General features: G+C 39.9%; 1 protein-coding gene across 2 annotated transcripts in view; it reads left to right on the top strand.

Annotated features, from left to right (window-relative positions):
* Window positions 1-8,781, top strand: part of CLYBL (citramalyl-CoA lyase) — a 183,631-nt gene extending 174,850 nt beyond the window's left edge. The window contains exons 8-9 of one of the 2 annotated variants that reach the window (XR_011600369.1): window positions 6,477-6,737; window positions 8,732-8,781. Coding sequence is in view for 1 of the 2 variants with exons in the window: in XM_070943211.1 (XP_070799312.1) it covers window positions 6,477-6,572 (96 nt within the window). In the remaining variant the exon portion in view is untranslated. Of the gene's footprint in view, window positions 1-6,476; window positions 6,845-8,731 lie in introns of those variants that run through there. The other variant, XM_070943211.1, reaches the window with a different exon arrangement.
* The last annotated feature ends 13,008 nt before the right edge of the window (window positions 8,782-21,789 follow it).

The following is a 21,789-nucleotide window of genomic DNA, read 5'->3' as shown; positions in this document are numbered from 1 at the left end:
GCTCCATATTAGCACATTATTAGTGCATTAAACTTTCATCTTTATTTTATAACATTTTAAAATAATATTGATCTTCAGCATCAGTTTTGAAATACATTTTAATGGATTTAACTTTAAATAATTTGTTAGTAATTTAAGCAGAAAACAGAAATATCTTTACTAGCTAAGAGGAAGATACTAGAAGTAAGAGCTTTTGTGTGTTGTACAAAGAGCCACTTCGTGTATAAGAATCATTACAGCCATAAAACAGCTAAATACCAAAATGAAATTTTTCAGTCTATCATCATTGTACATCTTTAACTGCGTCATTTGTTCTGATAGCTGTTTAATGTGATCTTGCATAATATGCTAGTACTTTATTTTATAGAGACATGTTAAATGATAGAATATTGTCAATCTTCTACTGGTATTGCATCTTTTCTAACATTCCCTTTACAATTGATGATTAAACCTGCTTTGGGTTTCTCATTTTCATCTTGCTACTAATAGTAGGAAGGTGCTGATCTTTAAAGTTGAAGGGATCTTGTTGTTACTGTTATCATTATTTTTTTAAAAAAATATATTTTATTAGTTTTAAAAGTAAAACAATGGACATTGCTCAACTTCTTTGGTTTCTAACATTTGCGTCTAAATCAAGTTAATAAGTAATCTATTTGTTGATCTATATACAAATTTACAGATCTCCTATTTCAAATGTTATCGTTATTATACAATATTTGACATAATAGTTGGGCACATTACTATATGCTCTGAATATAACCGCCTGAAAATTTAAGGTTACCAGTTCTCATGATTGCAAGATTTGCTTGAAAATATCTGGAGAATAGCTAATAAAATTGTCTAAATAGAATTGTGTGTATCAACCAATTCTTTAGTGCTCTGGGAAATAAATTGTAGTTGATCCAAAATAAATTCTGCAAATTAGTAAAATAATGCAGAATTACCTTTTTCTTGTTAAAGTAAGACTTTTAAAAGTGTAAAGATCTTTGGATATAAACTATTGATCAAAGGTTGATCGGAAAAACATGGAATTCAATCCCATCTCCACCAGGGATTCTTATCTTAAGGCCTGAATATATATTAGCAAATAATCTACATCACAGTGCTACAGGATCAGTCACCTAATATGCAATATAATCTTAGCAGGTCCTTTATAAATTTTGCTGCTACATTTTCAAAGGGTCAGAGGTTGCCCAACTGTTTACTTCAACAGCAAATTGGAGCTATTAAAAATGAAATAATTTCATTTAACTGCATAATTAAAACATAAATTTTCACATGCATATCCCTAGAGGATTGCAGTGCAGTCTGAAATAGGAAATGAATTCTTGTTTCTACAGCTGAGCTGGTGTTTATTTGAAACCCTGAGAAAGGAAAAACGTAAAAGGGTATGTGCATATGTATATTTTGCTTTCCTAAGAAGAAACAGACATTTTGAACATATGTTATATGCAACTATTTCAACATTGTTTTCTGAATCATCACAGATTTGAAGTAGCCTAATGGGATTCTGAAAAAATTAAGAGGAAATATAATCAAAGGAAAACAAATACTTCTTGTCTAATAATGGAATATTTCAAAACATTTCCTCAAATTAGAGTACGTGTGCATAAGAATGTGCTGGTGGTATGATAAACCTCAATGTGGAGCCAATATTTTTCACTAGAAAGGGAAAATATGAAGCTTCAGGAGCTTGAGTGTGAAGGAAATAACGGTAAAATGGGGCGGGGCATTAGGATTGAGAAGATCAAGATGTGGCTTCAGTTTATAAACTGTGACTGCCTTAACTAATTACTCCAATGCAAATAATTTTCACTACAATTAGGTCTTGGGCCATGTTTGGGAAATACATACTTCGATTGAAACTGTTATGCAGAATATCAAATTATCAATTTTTTTAAAGACCATTTCTTTCTCCCTTCAAAGAATAAGATTTAATCCCTGGTGACTATTCATACAGTCTGCTGTGCAGTATTTTGCTTTCAAAAATGATTTTTTTTTTAAAAAAAAAACTTCCTTACAGTTTTGAAATTCTCCAGTGATCTCCCTTCCAAGTTCTAAGCAGGTCAGGTCAAAGCCACTGAGAAGCCAAAATCAGCCAAGGTTGACTAGATGCTTCTACCTGTGGAGGTTCCTCTCACTACACTCTGATAAGCACTGATCAAGAAGGGAATATTTTTCACACTAACAAATACCAGGAAACTGAAGCTTTAATTGGCTCAGGGAGTATTTCTGTAGAGTACTTAGCCTAATCGTTCATTCAGCCTCTGGTCACCAAAGTGTAACCTGAAGTTGCCTCATATCAACTCAAGCTAATGGTTAGACTGGGGAAAGATTTTTTTGAAGAATTGAATAAAATGGTGCTAAAATATATTATCTTGAGTACTTAGGCATATCTGAGACATCCTTCCCTGCTTATACAAAGATAGTGTATGAAAACAATCACTTTTTTATATCTGATGTTATTTGATCTATCCTGCCCCCATCAAATTTTCAGATATATGAAAAGATGGGCAGAAGGTTGAAAAATTGTGTCCTTCAGATCCAACTCAAGGCATCACACGCCACCACAGAGCATGATAGGATGCAAGAAGACCTTGTAGCAAGAAGACCACAAAGCCATATCTTCCAAATCTTACCTGGTGCTCCCCCACCTTTGGGGCTCCAGGTGTAATGGGGCTCAGCTGCCTTCTTTCTTCTCCAGAGCAGGGCAGAGCAAAAGAGCTAATGTTCTGGCCAATATGGTCATCTCGGGGTAAACCAAGAGCATTCAAAGGAAAGCTGTACCACCTAGATATCATTTCAATTTATTGAAGTGGCAGCAGTCCCACATTTTGTTTCATTGTATTTGGCAGCGATTTTGCTAGAATTAAACCGCTAAAGCTTGGCTGAAAATTATTCATTTTATCCCATTCAGTCTATAGGTAAGATACATGAAGAAAGAGAGACATTTGACATTGTCAATGTAATTTTACTTCCTTCACATCCTTCCTGGCTTACTTAATTCTTTAGCAACGATATCTCCATGAACCTCCTTATCCTGCAGCTTGACCAAGGCCATGGTCTTTAAGAAAGTACAATACACCTCTATGACCGAAAAAAACCTTAAATTTGTTTACTCAGAAGTAATTTCAATTTATTTCAGTTGTGCTTATTTTGAAGTAAAATAGGTTGAGGCCCAGCAATATCAGCATCAAAAGATTTGTCATTCTTTCACATATTACACGATGTTGGCATTAAATTTCCCAGAATAAATATACCTTCTTTGGAGCATACTATACTAAGATAAGCAATATTAACAGGTTAGGGTAGAATACTGCTGGAAATGTTAACTGAAATAAGCATTTTTACATGTCATGTTTTTTTTTTTAATTTAGCAAGGGCTGAATTAAATATTTAATTTGGAATATATATATATTATGTCAATGGTATCAGAAGTTGTGGGTGCTCTAACACTGGGGTTTTCTAAGAAGAGATTGGACAACCATTTGTATAGGGTTTCCTGCTTGAGCAGGAGGATTCTGGCACCAGCTTGAACAAAGCTGAACTATCTTTCCAATGGCATCTTCATTTTCATACTTTAACAGAATAACAATAAAAAGTGAAAGGAGGTCTTCTAGTCCAAGCCTCTGCTCAGGCAGGAAACTTTATACCATTTTAGCAAATGGTTTATCCAAACTCTTCTTAAAAACCTCCAGTGTTGGAGCGTTCACAACTTCTGGAGGCAAGTTGTTCCACTGATTAATTGTTCTGTCAGGAAATTTCTCCTTAGTTTTACGTTGCTTCTTTCTTTGATTAGTTTCCATCCATTGTTTCTTGTCCTACCTTCAGCTACTTTGGAGAATAGGTTGACCTTCTCTTCTTTGTGACAGTCCCTCAAATATTGAAACAGTGCTATTATGTCACTCCTAGTCCTTCTTTTCATTAAACTAGACATGCCCAATTCTTGCAACTGTTCTTCATGTTTTAGCCTCCAGTCTCCTAATCTCCTTGTTGCTCTTCTCTGTAATCCTTCTAGAGTCTAAACTTCTTTTTTATATCATGGCAACCAAAACTAGATGCAGTATTCCAAGTGTGGTGTTTTCAAGGCATTATAAAGTGGTACCAGCTTCCCTGTTAATTAAGTAAGACAATCCCATAGCAGCTGGATTTACAACTCCCAATTATAGCAAGATGTAATCAGGACATTCAGCTATTTTTTTTCTGAAAACAAAATAAAATATTCTTTGGAACATCCAACCCTCTAAGATAAGATCTGCCCCCATTTTGTACAAGAGCATGAAGACCTGGCTCTGCCAGTTGGATTGGGGACAAGATGGGGGTTTGTGAAGGTAAAGGTGGCTGCTGAATTGATGGCAGATTCCACCTCCCCCTTGCTCTCTGCTCTTCACCCATCCATCTTTTTTTTAATTCTATTGATGTATTCTCTTTGTGTTCTTTTTCATTTATTTTATTGTTCTATTACAGTATTTTACTTCTGTTCTATTTGTACTCTTTTCATTTCTTCCTTTTCATTGTTGTAAGCAACCTAGAGTAGCCCATGACAAATGTAAGCTACAATCCTGCACATATTCATTTCGAGTCAATGGGATTATGTTTTAGTAAATAAATATGCATAAAGAAGCTGCTTCTTACATGTTGTCCATGACCTTGCGAACTTTGAGGATGCATCAATGTGGTTTTCCTGGATGGAGACAATGTAGAACTGCTTTGATATTTTGGTCCATGCTAGCCACCAGTCCTAGCATTGCTGGGTGTCTCACATCCAACTACTAACCAAGGTTTACACTGCTTAGCTTCTAAGCCTAATCAAAGTCAGCCAGGAGCTGCCACCTGAGACAAATAGGCAAGGGATTGTGGTATAAATAAAATTAATAGAAGCAGTAGAAACAAAATTCATTAATAACATAAATATTTTACATGAGCTATGGAAATATTGGCCTATTTGTCAATGTAACACTACAGATTAATGGTTGGAACAGCATACAGGTCATCTCAATAAAAATCAAAACTCATCAGCTAAAGTAGATATATATTTATTTATTTATATTTATCCTCATTTGTAATTTCAGAGGTATTTTATACACCAGATTCCTCCTTTAAGTTTCCAACTAATTGTTTTTGCAGTACAATTCCAATCTGCTTTTGGCATTGTTATTACTATTATCTAATTTTCACTGTCCTCGTGCAAACAAATGGTTATAACATCTCTTCCCATCTCTGCTACTGGAGTGAGGCTCTTCAGCTAAATTGACCTAATTATAAGCAGTATTATACAAGTGAAAATTTAAGCACTTTGTTTTCTTTGTATTACTAGTCCTAATAATATCAGGATATTTTTTGTCATTGCATTAGCCTTCTTCAATATACTGTAACATGAACCACTTCTCGATTATATTTCTCTCGATACAGTATGTTTGTAAGACTTTTTTTACCATTTGTTCTTTTTCGAACAATCCTAAATTTTGCTATTGGGAGTGGCAATTGGTCTTTTTATTTTTTACTCTTCAAAAACCTTTGTATAATCTTACCCACGGTTTTCTAAACCACATCAGAGATTCTCCAATGCTGGTTAGAAACGTGACCAATTTCTCTGGTCTAGTTTATCTATCACTGTTGTCATTTTTTCCAGTAACAGAAAGAAGTGCATATGTGGATCTTTTGGATAAGATTCTGTTCTAATATTCAAAATTGCTAGAATCCAGCACTCATCCTCTTCTGTAGATGGACCTTCTTCTATCAACGGAAACTAAAGAAGGCCAGCTCCATCTTCTCTCCCCTGCATACAACCTTAAATTTTGCTTCACACTGTTCTCAGAACACAACACAAACCCTATTGGGGATGAGTTTTAATAGGTTTTATAGTAATACTGCTTACTCAAGACTGTGATTTAGCAAAAAGAAAATATTCCTTGTGGATACCGGTATTATAGTGCCAAACAACTGGAACCTGGCAAACTTGTTATAAGTGCAAAATGAATTGTTAGGCCCACTCTCCGTAACATTACTTTCATTCATGCAGCTCAGGTTACGTCTTCTTATGTCTTTTCTGGGAGCAGAGAGGAAGAATATTTTGTCTGAGAGAAAAAAGTTAACATTTCTCTGGTTTGAGCTTGATTCCTGATAACAAGGACATAGACAGATTGCTTTTTTGGCAGCAACATAGAAGTAGTTGGCAATTGTCTTCAGGGCTTTTTTTTTTCAAGTTCACATTCTACTTCACAGTCCTGGAATTCTCTGAATTCCCATTCAAGACCAAGCCTGACCTGACCTTGCTTAGCTTCTGCATTTCTTTTTCTCTTTTTAATTATTTTATCATTGTACCCCTGGGCTCTTTCTAAAACAGGTAGAAGATATTTCTGATTCATGTGGGATGTAATGATTCTTGGCTAACAAACTAAGTATTATGACTAACTATAGCCTGAAATTTTATTTTCCCAAGATCTCTTTTGAGAATTTTCTTTTTTTCTTTGCAGGGCGCCTTCACGTTCCATGGCAGCATGATAGACATGCCGTTACTGAAACAGGCCCAAAATATTGTTACACTTGCTACTGCCATCAAGAAAAAATAATCTGCTAAATAAACTTTTCCCCGAAGAGTGATTCCAGGAGCTTCTTCAAGAAAAATTACATAACACTGAGAGAAAGGACAGTGCAATGCTTCACATTTCAGTCAAATTCAGAATACATGTCCAACAACTTTGATCTATTTTTCTTACTGAATGTCAATGAGAATGGTAAGATTGGAGCCTGTTTCCTATGACAAATGAGTTGTGACAGACCTGAAAGCAAAACTGTTTTCTTTGGAAAAGTGACCAATTAAAATCAATCAGTGATGTGGACAAACAGGCTTCAATTAATATTTGACTCAGAAAATTTTCTGTGAACAGCAGAGTTGCCAAAGGAGGAAAAAGTTCCTTATCTTTCAGGGGTATGTAGAAAAGGGGCCCTTGGGAAGCATATTTTGTTATGCAAAAAAGAAAAGAGCTGCTCTTTGCTTAAAATTCTACACAAGTAGTCTTAATAGAGGTTTTCCAGAGTTTCAAAGACTTGACACATACAGTATTGAAGGGATCCATAGACATTCCTTCCTCAACTTCTGTTCCTGTTACTTTAAGAGTTATACTGAAAGCAAACATTCCAAACTCATTTTTTTTCCAGCTGAAGATAATAAAATACACTTCTGGCACTGTTCTGTGTGACTTTTAAAGGTAGAACCTCCTCTCTGACTAGATTTCCAGCTTAGCTTCTTTCAGTCTGAAGATGCATTGCTTTTAGAATATGTAATCTAAATTAACAACTGTGGCCCAATGGATTTTGCTGCCTGCAGTAGAAAGTGCAAGCTCGAAACCATTTAATATGGCTTAGTTAACGTCTCAAGAAGTTTGTAGTTAAACATTTGTATGCATCAATTAGGAGCTCAAACCATCTTCTGTAACTTTTTTCATATGTTTTAGAAAATTAAATAATTAGAAGTTTTCCCATTTCACTGTGCAAAAACAACTGTCATGTGGACCTCTTCCCACCTAAATGAATACCTCTTATTTTTTTTTCCAAGTGCAATTGGATATGTGATTTATAAATATGTGCAGTTTGGTAAATCCCTGTAATCCAAGTGCCTATGGAGAAGGGATTTGTCAAAACTGCTTTTTTTAAAAAAAGCATCTCACTGTTGAATCAGACCACTAGTTTTTCTTCAACATGCTCTGCACTGCTTTTAGTATCATCACAAAGGGTGACAGCAGAGGAATTATAGATTATAAATTTCAGGAAGCTTAATTTTTTTCTTTAACACTCAATGATAGTGCTACTTGAATCCCTGCAGATAGCCATATTACAGCATTTTCAGCCCTGCAGAAATCAGTTTTGAACATGACCTTAAAGAAGGGGTTAGTTACCATGCCTTTTATGAGCATATTAATAAAGTCTGGTTTTAAATTATAATGAGAAGAAAACTGGATGTACCGTAATTCCGCAGAATGATTAATCCAAAATTGCAGCTTGTGTATGTACTTAGAAGGATTCATGGCAGAATTATAGGTCCATAGACCAAATAGATACATGATTTTTTTTCAGCCTCAAATTGTCCTCATGCACTGGTGACCCATTTCCATTCTCTTCATAAAAGATCGTTCCAGCTCAACTACCAGAGATATTTCTAGCAGAACTGAACATAGAAAGAGATTTATCTAATTGACAATGAACAGCCTTTGGTCCAGTCCTGGGCATGTCTGGGAAAGATTCCCCTTGTGAAACTAAGAGAAACTATACTGTTGAAATATACCAAGATAATATACTGTTGAGATGACTTGGTATTTGGATATGGTGTTTCTTTCTATTTATATCAAAGAAGTCCTTCATTCATCTACTCCTCTTATATTAATCTATTTAATCTACTTCACTTTCCATGGTGCCACTTAAAACCAGGGGAGACAGCTTTCTGGACTGGTGGTGGGCATCTTTAAAATGTTGAGGCCATGTTGTGAGCACTTTTATAAATTGGCTCACCTATTTGCAGTAAAGCTGCACTTATAGCCATGTCTTATGATAAAAAGACCCATTTAACAAACCAGTGTCTCCTTCCAGTCTCCACCGGGGGCTCTCTACATCACAGTTTATTGTGTTGTTTTTCCCAAAGCACAATGATGCATTTTCAAACAAAGCCCTGGGTGGAAACCAATAAATATTCCCCTCTTTTTTCTTTTCTTTTTTTTTCTTTTTTTTTGAGAAGTCCTATAGGACCCAGGACCCAATCTGCAAAACATATGTTAGGTGACTGCTTCTCTACAGCTTCAGCCAAGATGATGATGATGATGATGATGATGATGATGATGATGATGATTCCCTAAAAGAGTATACTGTTATTGCAGAGACAAATATGTTAGAGACAATAACTATCTTCACATATTTACCTGTCCTAATTCACTTGAGATCATTTTGGGGTTTATGTATCAAGCTGAATCTTAGACTAAGCATGGATCCCACCACATGTGATTGGCCAGTAGCAGTTCTGCGGCTCATGCAAACACAGCTAAGGAGTTAGTAAAATAGGATACAGGGACATTCACAGGGAGGGAGGGAGTAATGATGACTGATTTAACTACACAATTGGAAGTCCTGCTTAACTCACATAAAGAGGAATGGAACTTCAATCACACCATTGCAGCCATCTTGACTTTGCCGAATACATACATATACCTTGTGGATGCCCCCAATGGCATAGTAAATCCTGCAGGATATGGCTTAGGACTCAGATATACACCCTGTCATTGGTTATATGATATCCTGATTAATATGACTCTGAAAAGCCATCTGACTCAAATTAAAGCATATTGCATTATGTCACCCATTATGTACTTTTCTACCACAGGTTTTCAGCCTGTATTCACATCTCACACTAAATCACAATTTACTAAAGAAATCCCATCTGGATGGGCTCCCGGAATATGCTACTCCATCCTCCCATTCAGCGTCTTTCAGCCCAGCTGAATTAGCATCAATCCTCTTTTTTTTTTGCTTCCGATGATCAAGCCTTCCTCTTTTTTTAATGGACTGCTTTGGAATGGGTGAGCTTGGTCCCTGTTGAAACTGAAAGCAATTTTCTTTTCCTGTTTTATCTGAATGATGGGCATCTCTGCTGGTCAACTATCTTGTCTAGCGAAGTGAATAGGGCAGGATTTATTTCCGCAATGGATGGAGAGTGGTTTGACTTCCAGCTGCACACAGGCTGCCCCTTGGCATAAATTCAGTGGGGTGGGAGAGGGTGGCCTCGGGAAGACTCGTTTGCATGACAGTGGCCATGAGGCAGCAGCAGCTCATCTGGGCTGGGCAGCTAACGGGCTTAACCCGGCTGTTTGGGAGAGGTTAACCCAACTTGTAGGCAGGGTAAATAAACAGAACAAGCTGTCTTTGTCCTCTATTCAGACCAGCCTCTCCTCCAAAAGCACGCTGCATTGAAGGCACAGAGTTCAGCTTGTGGCTGCCAGAGGGACTCCCAAGGCAGTTGTGAGCGCCAACAATCAGCCAGTTTGTTTCTTTTCCTCATTAAATCATCGCCTTTTGTGCGGGGGCCCGCAACTTGTGTTTCTTAAGAAATTAACAGAATGCGGAGTTGCAAACCGGGCCTCAACCTTTTCGTGACCTACAAGATGCTCTTAGACGGGCACCCCAGGAAATCAGCACTGTTTACTTAAATGGGTAAATAGAAAACACTTGTGGGAGGTGAGAGAGACAAGGAGTCATTTAAGCCATCCTCTTAATAAAATGTAAGTGTTTGGATCCTTATACCATGGAAATGAAAGCTCTTTTTGAGCACCAGAAGTGGAGTTTAGTAACAAAGGTCAACCCTGAATTATGCAAACATTTCCGGCCAAGTACAGAAATCTTTTCAGTAATCAATGCCTAGATCTTTAAATTAAGCGGTGGGAATTTCAGGGGTGGAGGTGGAGCCAAAAAACTGCCCCAAGATAATCCTCTGACTTGTTAAATCTGGAGGTTACTTGCATGCAGTCTTAGACATTCCCCTCACCGCCCCCAATTGCATTCCATGTGAATCCAAGTTATTCTGTTGAACAGAAATGTGTGATCTGGCTCTCAAACTCCTCATCTCACTAAATTAGCCACCCACTTTTGCCTTATTCAAGATAAAAAACCTATACACTAACTTTCCCATTATCTCCAGTCCTCACATTATCTAGATAATGGAGACTGTAGTTTAACACAGGGAGAGGGCAAAATGGAAGGTTAGAAGTCAATACTTGCATCAGGTTACCCAGTTTGGAATAATGATCAAGTCCTGTTTTTGAATTCTCAAACAATTGCTAATTCCAGAAGTTATTATTTTTGTTAGATTTCTTTCTCCATACATGTGTATAAAATAGATGCATGAATGATGTGAAAGTTCACAAAAATAAGCATCCAACTTTCAAATAAAAGAGATGTTGGCTTTTCTTAAGAGATTCGATTCATTACTTTAAAGTTTTTTTTTTCATTTCTATTTTTTTAATACAGTTTTATGTGCAGACAAAACCCTAATCCTGTTTGTTTAAGCCAGGACATTTATTTCTGGAAAAAAAAGGCCAGCCTATTCAAGCGCAGAGTCCAGTCTACAGCATGCGCCAAGCAACACCTTCCAACATTACCACAACCATTACTCACGGTTTACAAATCACAGTGGCTAAAAAGCCAAACCAAATAAGCTCCTTATCAGGCCAACCCCCTCAGCAATAATACAATTGGTTTATTTTGCTGAGCATACTGGGGTTTTCCTATTGCTGGTTTTAGCGTGATCTCCAAACAGCAGCCGTGCATGGGGCAGGGTATTATATAACTAAATGTACCTCCTGGCTAAGAAAGCCCTGCACATGGAAAACTAGTAGGCCAAGCAAAGCTAGGCTAGATGCCAAGTACAACATAGAAAAATCACTTTTTCAAACCAAAATTCAGATTTCTTGCTACATTAGGTCTTAGATTAGGGGGTAAGTCCTACTAATACTTCACTTGAGGTGATGGGAGTCATCTTCCATCTATTTGGAAGCACCACTTTGGTAGGACCACACCTAGGAGATGGCACAACTTGACTCAGATTTTGAACCAAGCTCTTTGCGGACAGGACTGCCCTTAAATGGACAGGAGCTCATCCACTCCGGTCAGATGTTCTGTCTCAGCTCCACTCAATCATGAGAGTAAAGGCCATCCCTTAAGCAGGCTTGGCTCCCTGGAAGCTGCCAGCACTGAAATTCTCCTTCAAATCCAACTCTCTCCTCCTCTCTTCCTGGACAAGCCCATGTAGTTTTCTTCACAATGGGAGGGAAGGGTTTTGCCACTGCCTCTTTCCAGCAATGTTTTAACTCCTCTGGCAAGTCTTATCTGGATCTGTTATACTTAACTTCCAAGCTCAGACAAGTTCTACCCAGAGAGAAAAAAATAAAAAAGAAAGCATTGCTCCCAACTTTGGTTAGTCCAAGCAGCTGAAGTGATCAGTCTGACAGGCCACTAGGAAGCAGTGTAATGCCCGCTCCTTTCCTTCCCATTGCAGACTGCAGGGTAAGAGACCCCAGGGATGGAAAATTAAAATAGATTTCTCTATTCCCCCCCCCTCCCGATTTATTTCCATTATTCTTCATTGTACCCTGGGAATAAGGATTCTTGTCTTATCTTAATCCTTGGCCTGGAGGGGTTTTTCAACCATAATGTCTTCATTGTTTTATGGGGAATTTAATGACAATCAAGAATAGCCCTGGTTTAATTGCTGAAGCAAAGATGGTGAAAGAGTCATCCTGGAATCATGGTCAAGTGGAATTTGAGGAAGGGGAGGGAATTTAGCCTTAGTCTGGGCTGTCCAGTTTTGTCTTCCTTCACAGCAAGACCTGCACTTTTACTTATGGGAAATCCTAGCTGAGGGTTTATCTCCCTTTTGGGGGGGCGAGGGGGTTTAAAACATAACTAAAGTCTTAGTGACAGGACTGGCCTGAATATGAAGCATTTGAATCCCTTTTTCTCCCCAAATTCTTTCTCTTAGTAGGACATTGAATATATGTATTTCTGAGTGGGAAAATATACCAAACATGGAATGGGAGAGAACAAAATCTTTCCCAAACTCTTTACAGGTTTACTTAATATATTCCCAGGACTTGGGTTATATTTGAAATATCAATATATACGATTGTGATTCTAAATTCTTTATTTCTAACAGATTTCAACAGGAAAAGTGTTAAGCGTTGTTTTTTTTTTCTTTTATCTGTTTGGATTTGTTAGTTAACCAGTGTTTTTTATTCCAACCTTTCAGTATGTCATTGTAAGTGGGTCCAGAATGATTTTTTTTTCTTCTTCTCTAGGGGTGACCCTTTCTGAAGATGACTCAATAGGCAAGTGGCATTACATCTGTATAGCGTCGGTTGTTAAAAGGGATACAACCAATCCAGCTGGTGAACCTGAGCAGATTGCAGAACTGAACTTTATCTTTTAGTGAGGTTCACCTCAATAGCTGGAGGACAGCGGAGAGACTGCCCCCATCTTTCTAAGCGACTCAACATTAAACATCTTCTCCACTAAGACATTTGGCAGGTTGCTTGTCAACTAAATTAAAAGCCGATCTGTGGCGGCTGATCTCTTCCTAAAGCGGGCACTTTAATTCTCCTTAAAGTTTCTTCTCCCCATTGCCGATGGGGGCGAACGCTGCCCTCGACACATTGAGAAGGAGGAGGGGGAAAAAATCATTAAAGCAAACGCGCCCCCCCCCATTCCCGCCCCATCCCGCTTCCCATCTAGGCCGCTTTCGTCCTTGCCGAGCCTGAACAGGTCGACTTCAGGAAAGGTGGAAGGGAAACCCGTCGGCGAGTGAGGCCGCTTCCACGCAGCCCGCCCGGATCTGAGTTTGCGAGACTTTCAGAAGAGAAACGCTTCAGCCCGGCTTGTCGAAGGCGGCAAATCCTTGCAGTCGATGAAGAAGCGGAGGACGCGGGAGGGAAGACCTAAAGATCCCAAGACTCGCCGCCTCTGTTTTCCTCGCAAATGTCTTACCGTTAAACCACGCGGACCGTGCAACAAGCCCAACTGTAGAGCCCGCCAACCGGTGCAGCCACAGCAGTCGCTTCGGCTGCCGAGAAAGCCGGCAAATGAGGCCCTGCCAGAGAGGCGGGAGGCGGGGTCCTCTTTTCCGGCGGTTCCCGCCGAAGCGGGGGGAAAAGTTTCCCTTCGCTCGGCGGCAGTTCGGCTGGTCCCTCCAGCCCCGACCCGTATCCCGCTGCATCACAAAGAGGCTCGGGTGACCGCTCGACAGGCGGTGGCAGCTGGCGCGGCCTGGCGGAAAGCAAGCGCCGAAGCCGTCCGGAGTGGGCCGCCTTCGGTGGGGCTGTCCGCTTGAGACCGTCGGTGTTGCTACTCCGAGGCCTTTCGGTGGGTTCCTGTCCCCCTCCGCCTGTCGAGCCTGCCTGGGATCCTTCCCGTGCAAAAAAAAAAAAAAAAAGGCTGGGTACGGAAAGTCCTCAGCAAAGCCCGGTTTCCCTGGTGCCCAGCCGGGCTTTCTCCGGGGGCAGCATTTCGCCAGCCAGGGACCCCCGTTGCCCTTTTCTCCCCGGGGTCTCTGGCTGGCTGGCTGCTCACATCAGAGAGTACAAACACCCATCCTTCTCCAAGCAGATGCTCTCCAGACGGCCGGGTATACAATTTCCATCATTCCCAGCCTAGCTCACAAATTGGAGGATGGGGACACAGTAAGGGACCTGGAGTGCAACCGGGCTTTCTCCCACACAACATTTCACCAGCCAGGGACCCCCGTTGCCCTTTTCACACACAGACACACACACACACACCCCGGGGTCTCCAGCTGGCTTGCTGTTTCCATCAGGGAGTACAAATACCCATCCTTCTCCAAGCAGATACTCTCCAAACAACTGGATCTAAAATTTCCATCATTCCCAGCCTAGCTCACAAATTGGAGGATGGGGACACAGTAAGGGACCTGGAGTGCAACCGGGCTTTCTCCCACACAACATTTCACCAGCCAGGGACCCCCGTTGCCCTTTTCACACACAGACACACACACACACACCCCGGGGTCTCCAGCTGGCTTGCTGTTTCCATCAGGGAGTACAAATACCCATCCTTCTCCAAGCAGATACTCTCCAAACAACTGGATCTAAAATTTCCATCATTCCCAGCCTAGCTCACAAATTGGAGGATGGGGACACAGTAAGGGACCTGGAGTGCAACCGGGCTTTCTCCCACACAACATTTCACCAGCCAGGGACCCCTGTTGCCCTTTTCACACACAGACACACACACACACACACACACACACACACACCGGGGTCTCCAGCTGGCTTGCTGTTTCCATCAGGGAGTACAAATACCCATCCTTCTCCAAGCAGATACTCTCCAAACAACTGAATCTAAAATTTCCATCATTCCCAGCCTAGCTCACAAATTGGAGGATGGGGACACAGTAAGGGACCTGGAGTGCAACCGGGCTTTCTCCCACACAACATTTCACCAGCCAGGGACCCCTGTTGCCCTTTTCACACACAGACACACACACACACACACACACACACCCCGGGGTCTCCAGCTGGCTTGCTGTTTCCATCAGGGAGTACAAATACCCATCCTTCTCCAAGCAGATACTCTCCAAACAACTGGATCTAAAATTTCCATCATTCCCAGCCTAGCTCACAAATTGGAGGATGGGGACACAGTAAGGGACCTGGAGTGCAACCGGGCTTTCTCCCACACAACATTTCACCAGCCAGGGACCCCTGTTGCCCTTTTCACACACAGACACACACACACACACACACACACACACCCCGGGGTCTCCAGCTGGCTTGCTGTTTCCATCAGGGAGTACAAATACCCATCCTTCTCCAAGCAGATACTCTCCAAACAACTGAATCTAAAATTTCCATCATTCCCAGCCCAGCCCAAAAATTGGGGTTGGGGACACAGTAACGAGCTGCCCGTTCACTTGCTGAAGACCTCAGATTGGCCTGAAGGTCACTTAAAGGAGCTCACATAGATGGCACCCTCACTCAGCCCCGTCTCCTCCTCCACAGGGATGTTGTGGAGGTAAAAGAAGAGGAGATCCAGTGGGTGCTGCTCGGGGCTATGAAGGGAAAAGGTGCCTAGCAATATAGGTAGTCCTCAACTTATGACCACAATTAAGCCCAGAATTTCTGTTGCTAAGGGAAACATTTGTTGAGCTAATATTGATCTAGTACAAGAAAGGAAAATTCTGGAGTTGGATGCACATTCATAATCCTTTTCTAAGGGTTTAGGTATACCACGGCTCAAAATTGAGTAGAATTGTTACTTCTATTCCCTTGTCCTGCAATGGGAATTAGATATAGGAATTAGGAATTTGGCTTTCCCCAAAACTATTTTTTATTCAAGAGAACGCTAGCTTATTTTGAAAGAGACAATTTCCTGGGTACAGAAATAGAGGTAGTCCTTGACTTATGACCACAACTGAACCCAAAATTTCCACTGCTAAGCAATACAATTGTTAAGCGAGTTTTGCCCCCTTTTACGATTTTTCTTGCCACAGTTGTTAAGCGAATCGCTGCAGTTAGTAAATTAGTAACACGGTTGTTAAGTGAAACTGATTTCCCCTTTGACCTTGCTTGTCAGACAGTCACAAAATGGGACACTGGACACTGCAACCGTCATAAATATGAGTCCGTTGCCAAGCATCTGGATTTTGATCATGTGACCATGGAGATGCTGCGATGGTCGTAAGTGTGAAAAACGCTCCTAAGTCACTTTTTTCAATGATGTAACTTTGAATGGTCACTAAATGAACTGTTATAAATCGAGGACTACCTGTAAACTCGTCAAATGCACTTTTTCCTTCACAACCGAATCCTACTGGTTTTAAAGGCCTTAAGCTTCAGCGACGCGGTGCTCAGAAGGTCGGGTTTATTTGAATTGGCGCCTCCTAGTTCGGTTCTCTAGGTAGATGAAAAATACCCACCGGAGGAGCGGTATGACGAAAGGCCACGCGCGAACTGGCCTTTATTCTGCAGCGGAGATTTGAACCTGTGCAGATCGGATAAGTCTGTGCTCGGGGAAAGCGGAGCTCGTGCTTTCTCTTTTTCTAGCTCGGGGTCCAGCGAAGTCGAGCCCCCTCCCCGACTTCAGCGGAAAGCGCCGAAGCTCTCGTGAAATCCCCGAAGCTTAGCGAGCCCGCCTGGCTTCGCCTCTCCACCCGCATCCTCCAGCACTGCCGCGCGGGGAAGGCGAGGACGCTCGTGGTTCTGGAAACAGCCGCCCGCGTAGCTAAGGGGAGGAAGGGGCTTGGGGTCGAGACAGAAGCCGAGAGAAAAGCCTGTGGAAACAAGGAGACCGCTTCTTTCCAGGCTACGATGTCCACCCGAGTCTTTCCTCAGACTTCCCGCGTGACCGTGAAAGAAAGCAAAGGGGTTTGTGCGACGATCACCGGTCCAGGGTCAAAATGGGGACAATCAGAAGCTTAACCGCGCAACTAACACCAGATTAGCCTTTGGATTTAATTTAATAAATGGATCCCACAAAACCCTGTAAGACTGGCTGGGTGTATCTTAAAAGCCAGGGATTGAAAAGGTTGCATCAGGACTGAGCTGACCAGACTTAAATCAGGACTAACTGGTCCCACTGATTTCACTGAGAACTAAATTTTGACGAGAAATTCCTAAATTCTGTAGGGAATGAATCCTACAGAAGCCAATGGGTTCACTTTTGAAGAGATATGAAGAGGATTCTGCTCATCCCATCTTTTGTGTCAAGACTTGTGTGCAAGAGTTCAAAAAGCAGTAATTTTTTTTAAAAATGCCAGGAAGCTCTAGTAAGTGCCAGACAGGACCCACACCTTAAGCAGTGATCATGATATTACAGCTCTCTTTCTTTTTCCCCTCTCAAGCCAAGTAACACATTTAATGTTTACTACTTTAAGGTCAAATTCAGGCCTCCTCAGGCATACAACTACAATAATAGTCTTCCAGGTTCCTGGCACATAAAAAGCTGGCTTGTAACTCAGGCCATCTAGCCTCTAGTTTGGTATTGTTGAGCTAAGTGTCATTGGCTCTCAACAGTTTCAGGGTGCAGCTTTTCACCTCCCTCGTTACACATTTCCACAAAAACACCCAAATATTAACCTGTTTTTTTTTCCCAAAAGAAGGAAAACTGTACTTTGCAATGAAGTACTTAAAAGACAAAACTGTGTCCTACTGAGAATAATGTCCTTGCTTTGCTTTTTCACAATATATTCTTTTTTTTTTCAACAGGAACTTATTTTTTTTCCCTAGACATTGCTGCAAGAGAACCAGATTAAGTCTATAGTAGCCAAAAATATCAAAGAGTTTGATATTGCCTTTTCTGATTTATCAAAAGGAGCTGAAAATGTGCTACCAGATTCCTTCTGATCATTAGCTTTTTAAAACATAGATCTAACTGTACTGGTGTTCTTCGTTAATTTTTAATTTAAAGTGTTGATCAAAATGAGATGGAAATAGCTTGCAATTCCCCTAACGTGAGTAGTATTTAGTTAGCATATTTAAATAAGTTATAATGGTTTATACTTGCTTTACAAAATAGTAATTTTAAAAATACATATTTAAAGGATATTGAGTGTGGGTATGTGATTTGAGGTGGTCCAAAGTTTATTGCAAAATAGCTTCAATTTTTTAAAATCTTTCCTATGTTTTTATACATTGTGCACAATACTTGATAGTACTTTAAACTTAGAGGAAGTGTTGAGCTGATGAGAAGAAGTATGATTTATGATACTCTCAACTTTAGCAAGTTTAAAATGGGTGCACTTCAGCTGTCAGAAATCCCCAGCACATGCTGCTCTAATGCTTATTGTGAAGGACACAAGACTCCTAATATTACTTTAATATATTTTGGCTTATATGGATCTAGTACAAGTAAGGAAAATTCTGGAGTTGATGCAATTTAAAGTAATCACATTCAGAATTCTTTTCTAAGGGTTTAGGTATACCACGGCTCAAAATATATTTGAGTAGAATTGTTACTTCTATTCCCTCTCCTGCAGTGGGAATTAGATATAGGAATTAGGAATTTGGCTTTCCTAAAACTGAGCATTAAGAGAATGCTAGGTTACTTTGAAAGAGACAATTTGCTGGGTACAGAAATATAGGTAGTCCTTGACTAATGACCACAATTGAGCCCAAAATTTCCATTGCTAAACAAGACAATTGTTAAGCGAGTTTTGCCCCCTTAGAAAAGAATTTTTCTTGCCACAGTTGTTAAGTGAATCACTGCAGTTGTTAAATTAGTAACACAGTTGTTAAGTGAATCTGGCTTCTCCATTGACTTTCCTTGTTAAAAGGTCACAAAAGGTGATCACGTGACCCTAGGTCACTGCAATCGTCATAAATATATGCCAGTTGCCAAACATCCGAATTTTGATCACGTGACCGTGTGGATGTTGCAACAGTCCTGACTCTGAGAATCAGTCATAAATCATTTACTTCAGTGCCATTGTAACTTTGAATGGTCAGTAAATGAATGGTTGTAAATTGAGGACTACCTATACATAAGATTAATGTTCTATCTGCCTAATCTAATACAATGTTTAGGCTAACTTTACATGCATTCAGATGGCTAGTCTGGCAAATGTGAGGGACTGAATGTGATCTGAAGGCCAAATTCAACCCTTACTTGGCTGAAGGGTATCAGGGAGGGGAAGGAAAGCTCACCTCTTGACATACCCATTTTCTCCATGCAGCATGATCTCTTTCTGTCTCTTTCACTGAAAAAGTTTCTACATTCAGGATAAAGCAGGGAGCCCAAGCTTACAAACCTCTTGTAAACTCCAGAGATCTGACTCAAACAGTAATTCAGTGCCTCCTTCCCATTGACTCTAGCATCTTTTCCCTTTCTCAAAGACATTGTCATTTGAGAATGACAGGGTGGAAAGCAAGAGTACCTGCAAAGCAAAGGCCAGAGAGCAACACCATAGGAAAAGAACTATGGAGCATAGTAGTCTCCCCAAGGAGCAAGGCTGAAAGAGAAGTCCTAGGCATTCAGAAGGACTACATGTCTCCAAGTAAAAGGATCCTGTAGCAAGTGGTGGGAAAGACATCAGCCTAAGATTAGGCAGAAGCCCTGCCAATCATCTCTAAATAAATATATCTTGCTCAAATGGAACATCTGTGCTTTAATTTATATTTATGGTTCTTTCCTCTCTACTTCTATAAGGACCTTCCTCCAGGACCTTCTCAGCTGCCCAGAACAATAAAGGAAGTAGGTTATTGTAAAGGTTCTAAATAGATAGATAGATAGATAGATAGATAGATAGATAGATAGATAACATAATTGTTATTTCATTCCCATTTCAAGAACTTTGACCAAGGGCAGATGAGGGCGAGGACATAACCAAAAAGAAAAAGGAAGGTTATGCATTGACATGGCACGATGGAAGGAGAAGAGGGTTGTCCTCTTCTCACCCATCCATGTAGCTGGTGTACCTTCTGGGGGCTCATCTTCTGGGCAGCCAATGCTGCCTTCATCGCACAAGTGCCAGTGGCCTCCATCTATCTGCTTGTCTCCGTCTTGAGGGTAATGGTGGGTAGATCAAAGGCAGTCCCTGCCCCTGCAGAGCCAAGAACAATCCAACCACTTTTGTGTGCTGTTGCTAGGAGCCCAGAAAACTGAAAGAAAGGCTGGGAGCACTTTAATCAGACTCGTTACAGTACAACAATAATGTCTCTCTCCCGTGACATACTCTACCCCTATCCCAAAGTCGGGTAATGCACCCTTGGGTTGGTTAGGAGATGTTCTCCAGACCGGCGCCAAGCAGCCCTACCTTTTACCTTATACCCCCTCACTTCCCAATGTGGTAGTCCCCATGTAAAAGATCATATATCACATTGCTTTAGACTGTCCACCTGCACTGACTGACTCGTTCACTAACACAGATTCCGTTTATAAACACATTAACAAGCAGGAAATACCACCCTTTCATTACAGGTTAGCAGTTTTATTGCATGGACGTTTGCAGGAGTGATGGGAATACATCAACAAGGAACACGGCAGGCCTATGGTCATAAATGAATGCTATTACAAATTCTAGGACAAAATTATTTAGAATAAGAGTGTGATTCAATTGTCTGTCTTTGAATCAGCTTTGGGAAACCAAGACCAGACACTATGATTCTGTCAAAAATCCAAATTATTAATTCATTAGGTCTTTACTGATAAATAAATATGCTTGTGTTTTAAAACATCTTATATAATATTTATTCATTTATTTTATCCTGTAAACTGTGTTATCTTGTGCCAATTTTTTAATTATATCTGTATTTTGCTATTCATGTCTTTTGCCTATAAATAGAAATAGTTATTGAATAAATTTCTTAATTTCAGGAGTAGTTTACATATAATATATATTGTGCATCTACTAAAAGCAGCTATCTAAAATATGTATTTTAAATATTTAAAATGTGAAAAATTATGTATATATTTGGTTAGTAGCTTCCCTCTGCAGTTTTGTATTTCTTTTCTTTGGTATTTCTTTGGTATTAACTCTAGTATTGTTAGTAGAGGTTTCTTTTAAAAAATATACAGCTTTTTTAAATAGCAGATTAGGTTTTTAAGCTGCATAGTTTTTAAAAATATAATAATATAGTTATATAGTCAGACTGCCATCTAGTAAATATATAACCATACAAACTAATTTGAAAAGAAAAGCTAATTGTATTTTTTGAAGTTTAATTAAAAAGAAAAATAATTCATTAAGAAAACAAAATAATTTTTATACAGTTTTTGCCCTTTAAAAAAGCTAACTGGTCTCAGATGGGATTATATGGCAGAGCCAATGGAAGGGCAATCTACAAAAATGAAGTAAAGATTATGCCTGGCACATTGTCCTTAAAACCAATAGATGAACAGATGAAGCCAGAATAAAGTAATAAAGACAAGAGTTGAAGCAGGGCTGAAATTTTCAAGCTTCTTTAAAAGTAAACTTACTTTGCCCACTCCCCCCCCACTCCCCAAAAAAGTAAAAACAATTCACTGATACATCTGTAAAAATTATATGTTCCATTAATGAAAAATTGGTGAGAATATATAGTTGGGAAATTAATTGAAATGAGCAGGCTAAAAGATTGTGGGAAAATCTATTCATTGACAAAATTTCCATCTATCAATTATAAAAGGCTACACTGTTTGGATTTTCATATTTACTATGCTAATATTTTATAATATCCTAGGTTCTTGAGAAGAACTTGATCCATACAAAGGCCAAAACACCAGCTAAAGAACTGGCAGCAGTGATTTTGCATTATTGCATAA

This window comes from Pituophis catenifer, unplaced genomic scaffold (assembly GCF_029215685.1).
Source record: "Pituophis catenifer annectens isolate HBS135680 unplaced genomic scaffold, rPitCat1.0.hap2 SCAF_4, whole genome shotgun sequence".
NCBI classification, from domain to species: Eukaryota; Metazoa; Chordata; class Lepidosauria; order Squamata; family Colubridae; genus Pituophis; species Pituophis catenifer.
Note: the sequence above shows the minus strand (reverse complement) of the source record. Positions and strands in the feature narration are given on the sequence as shown.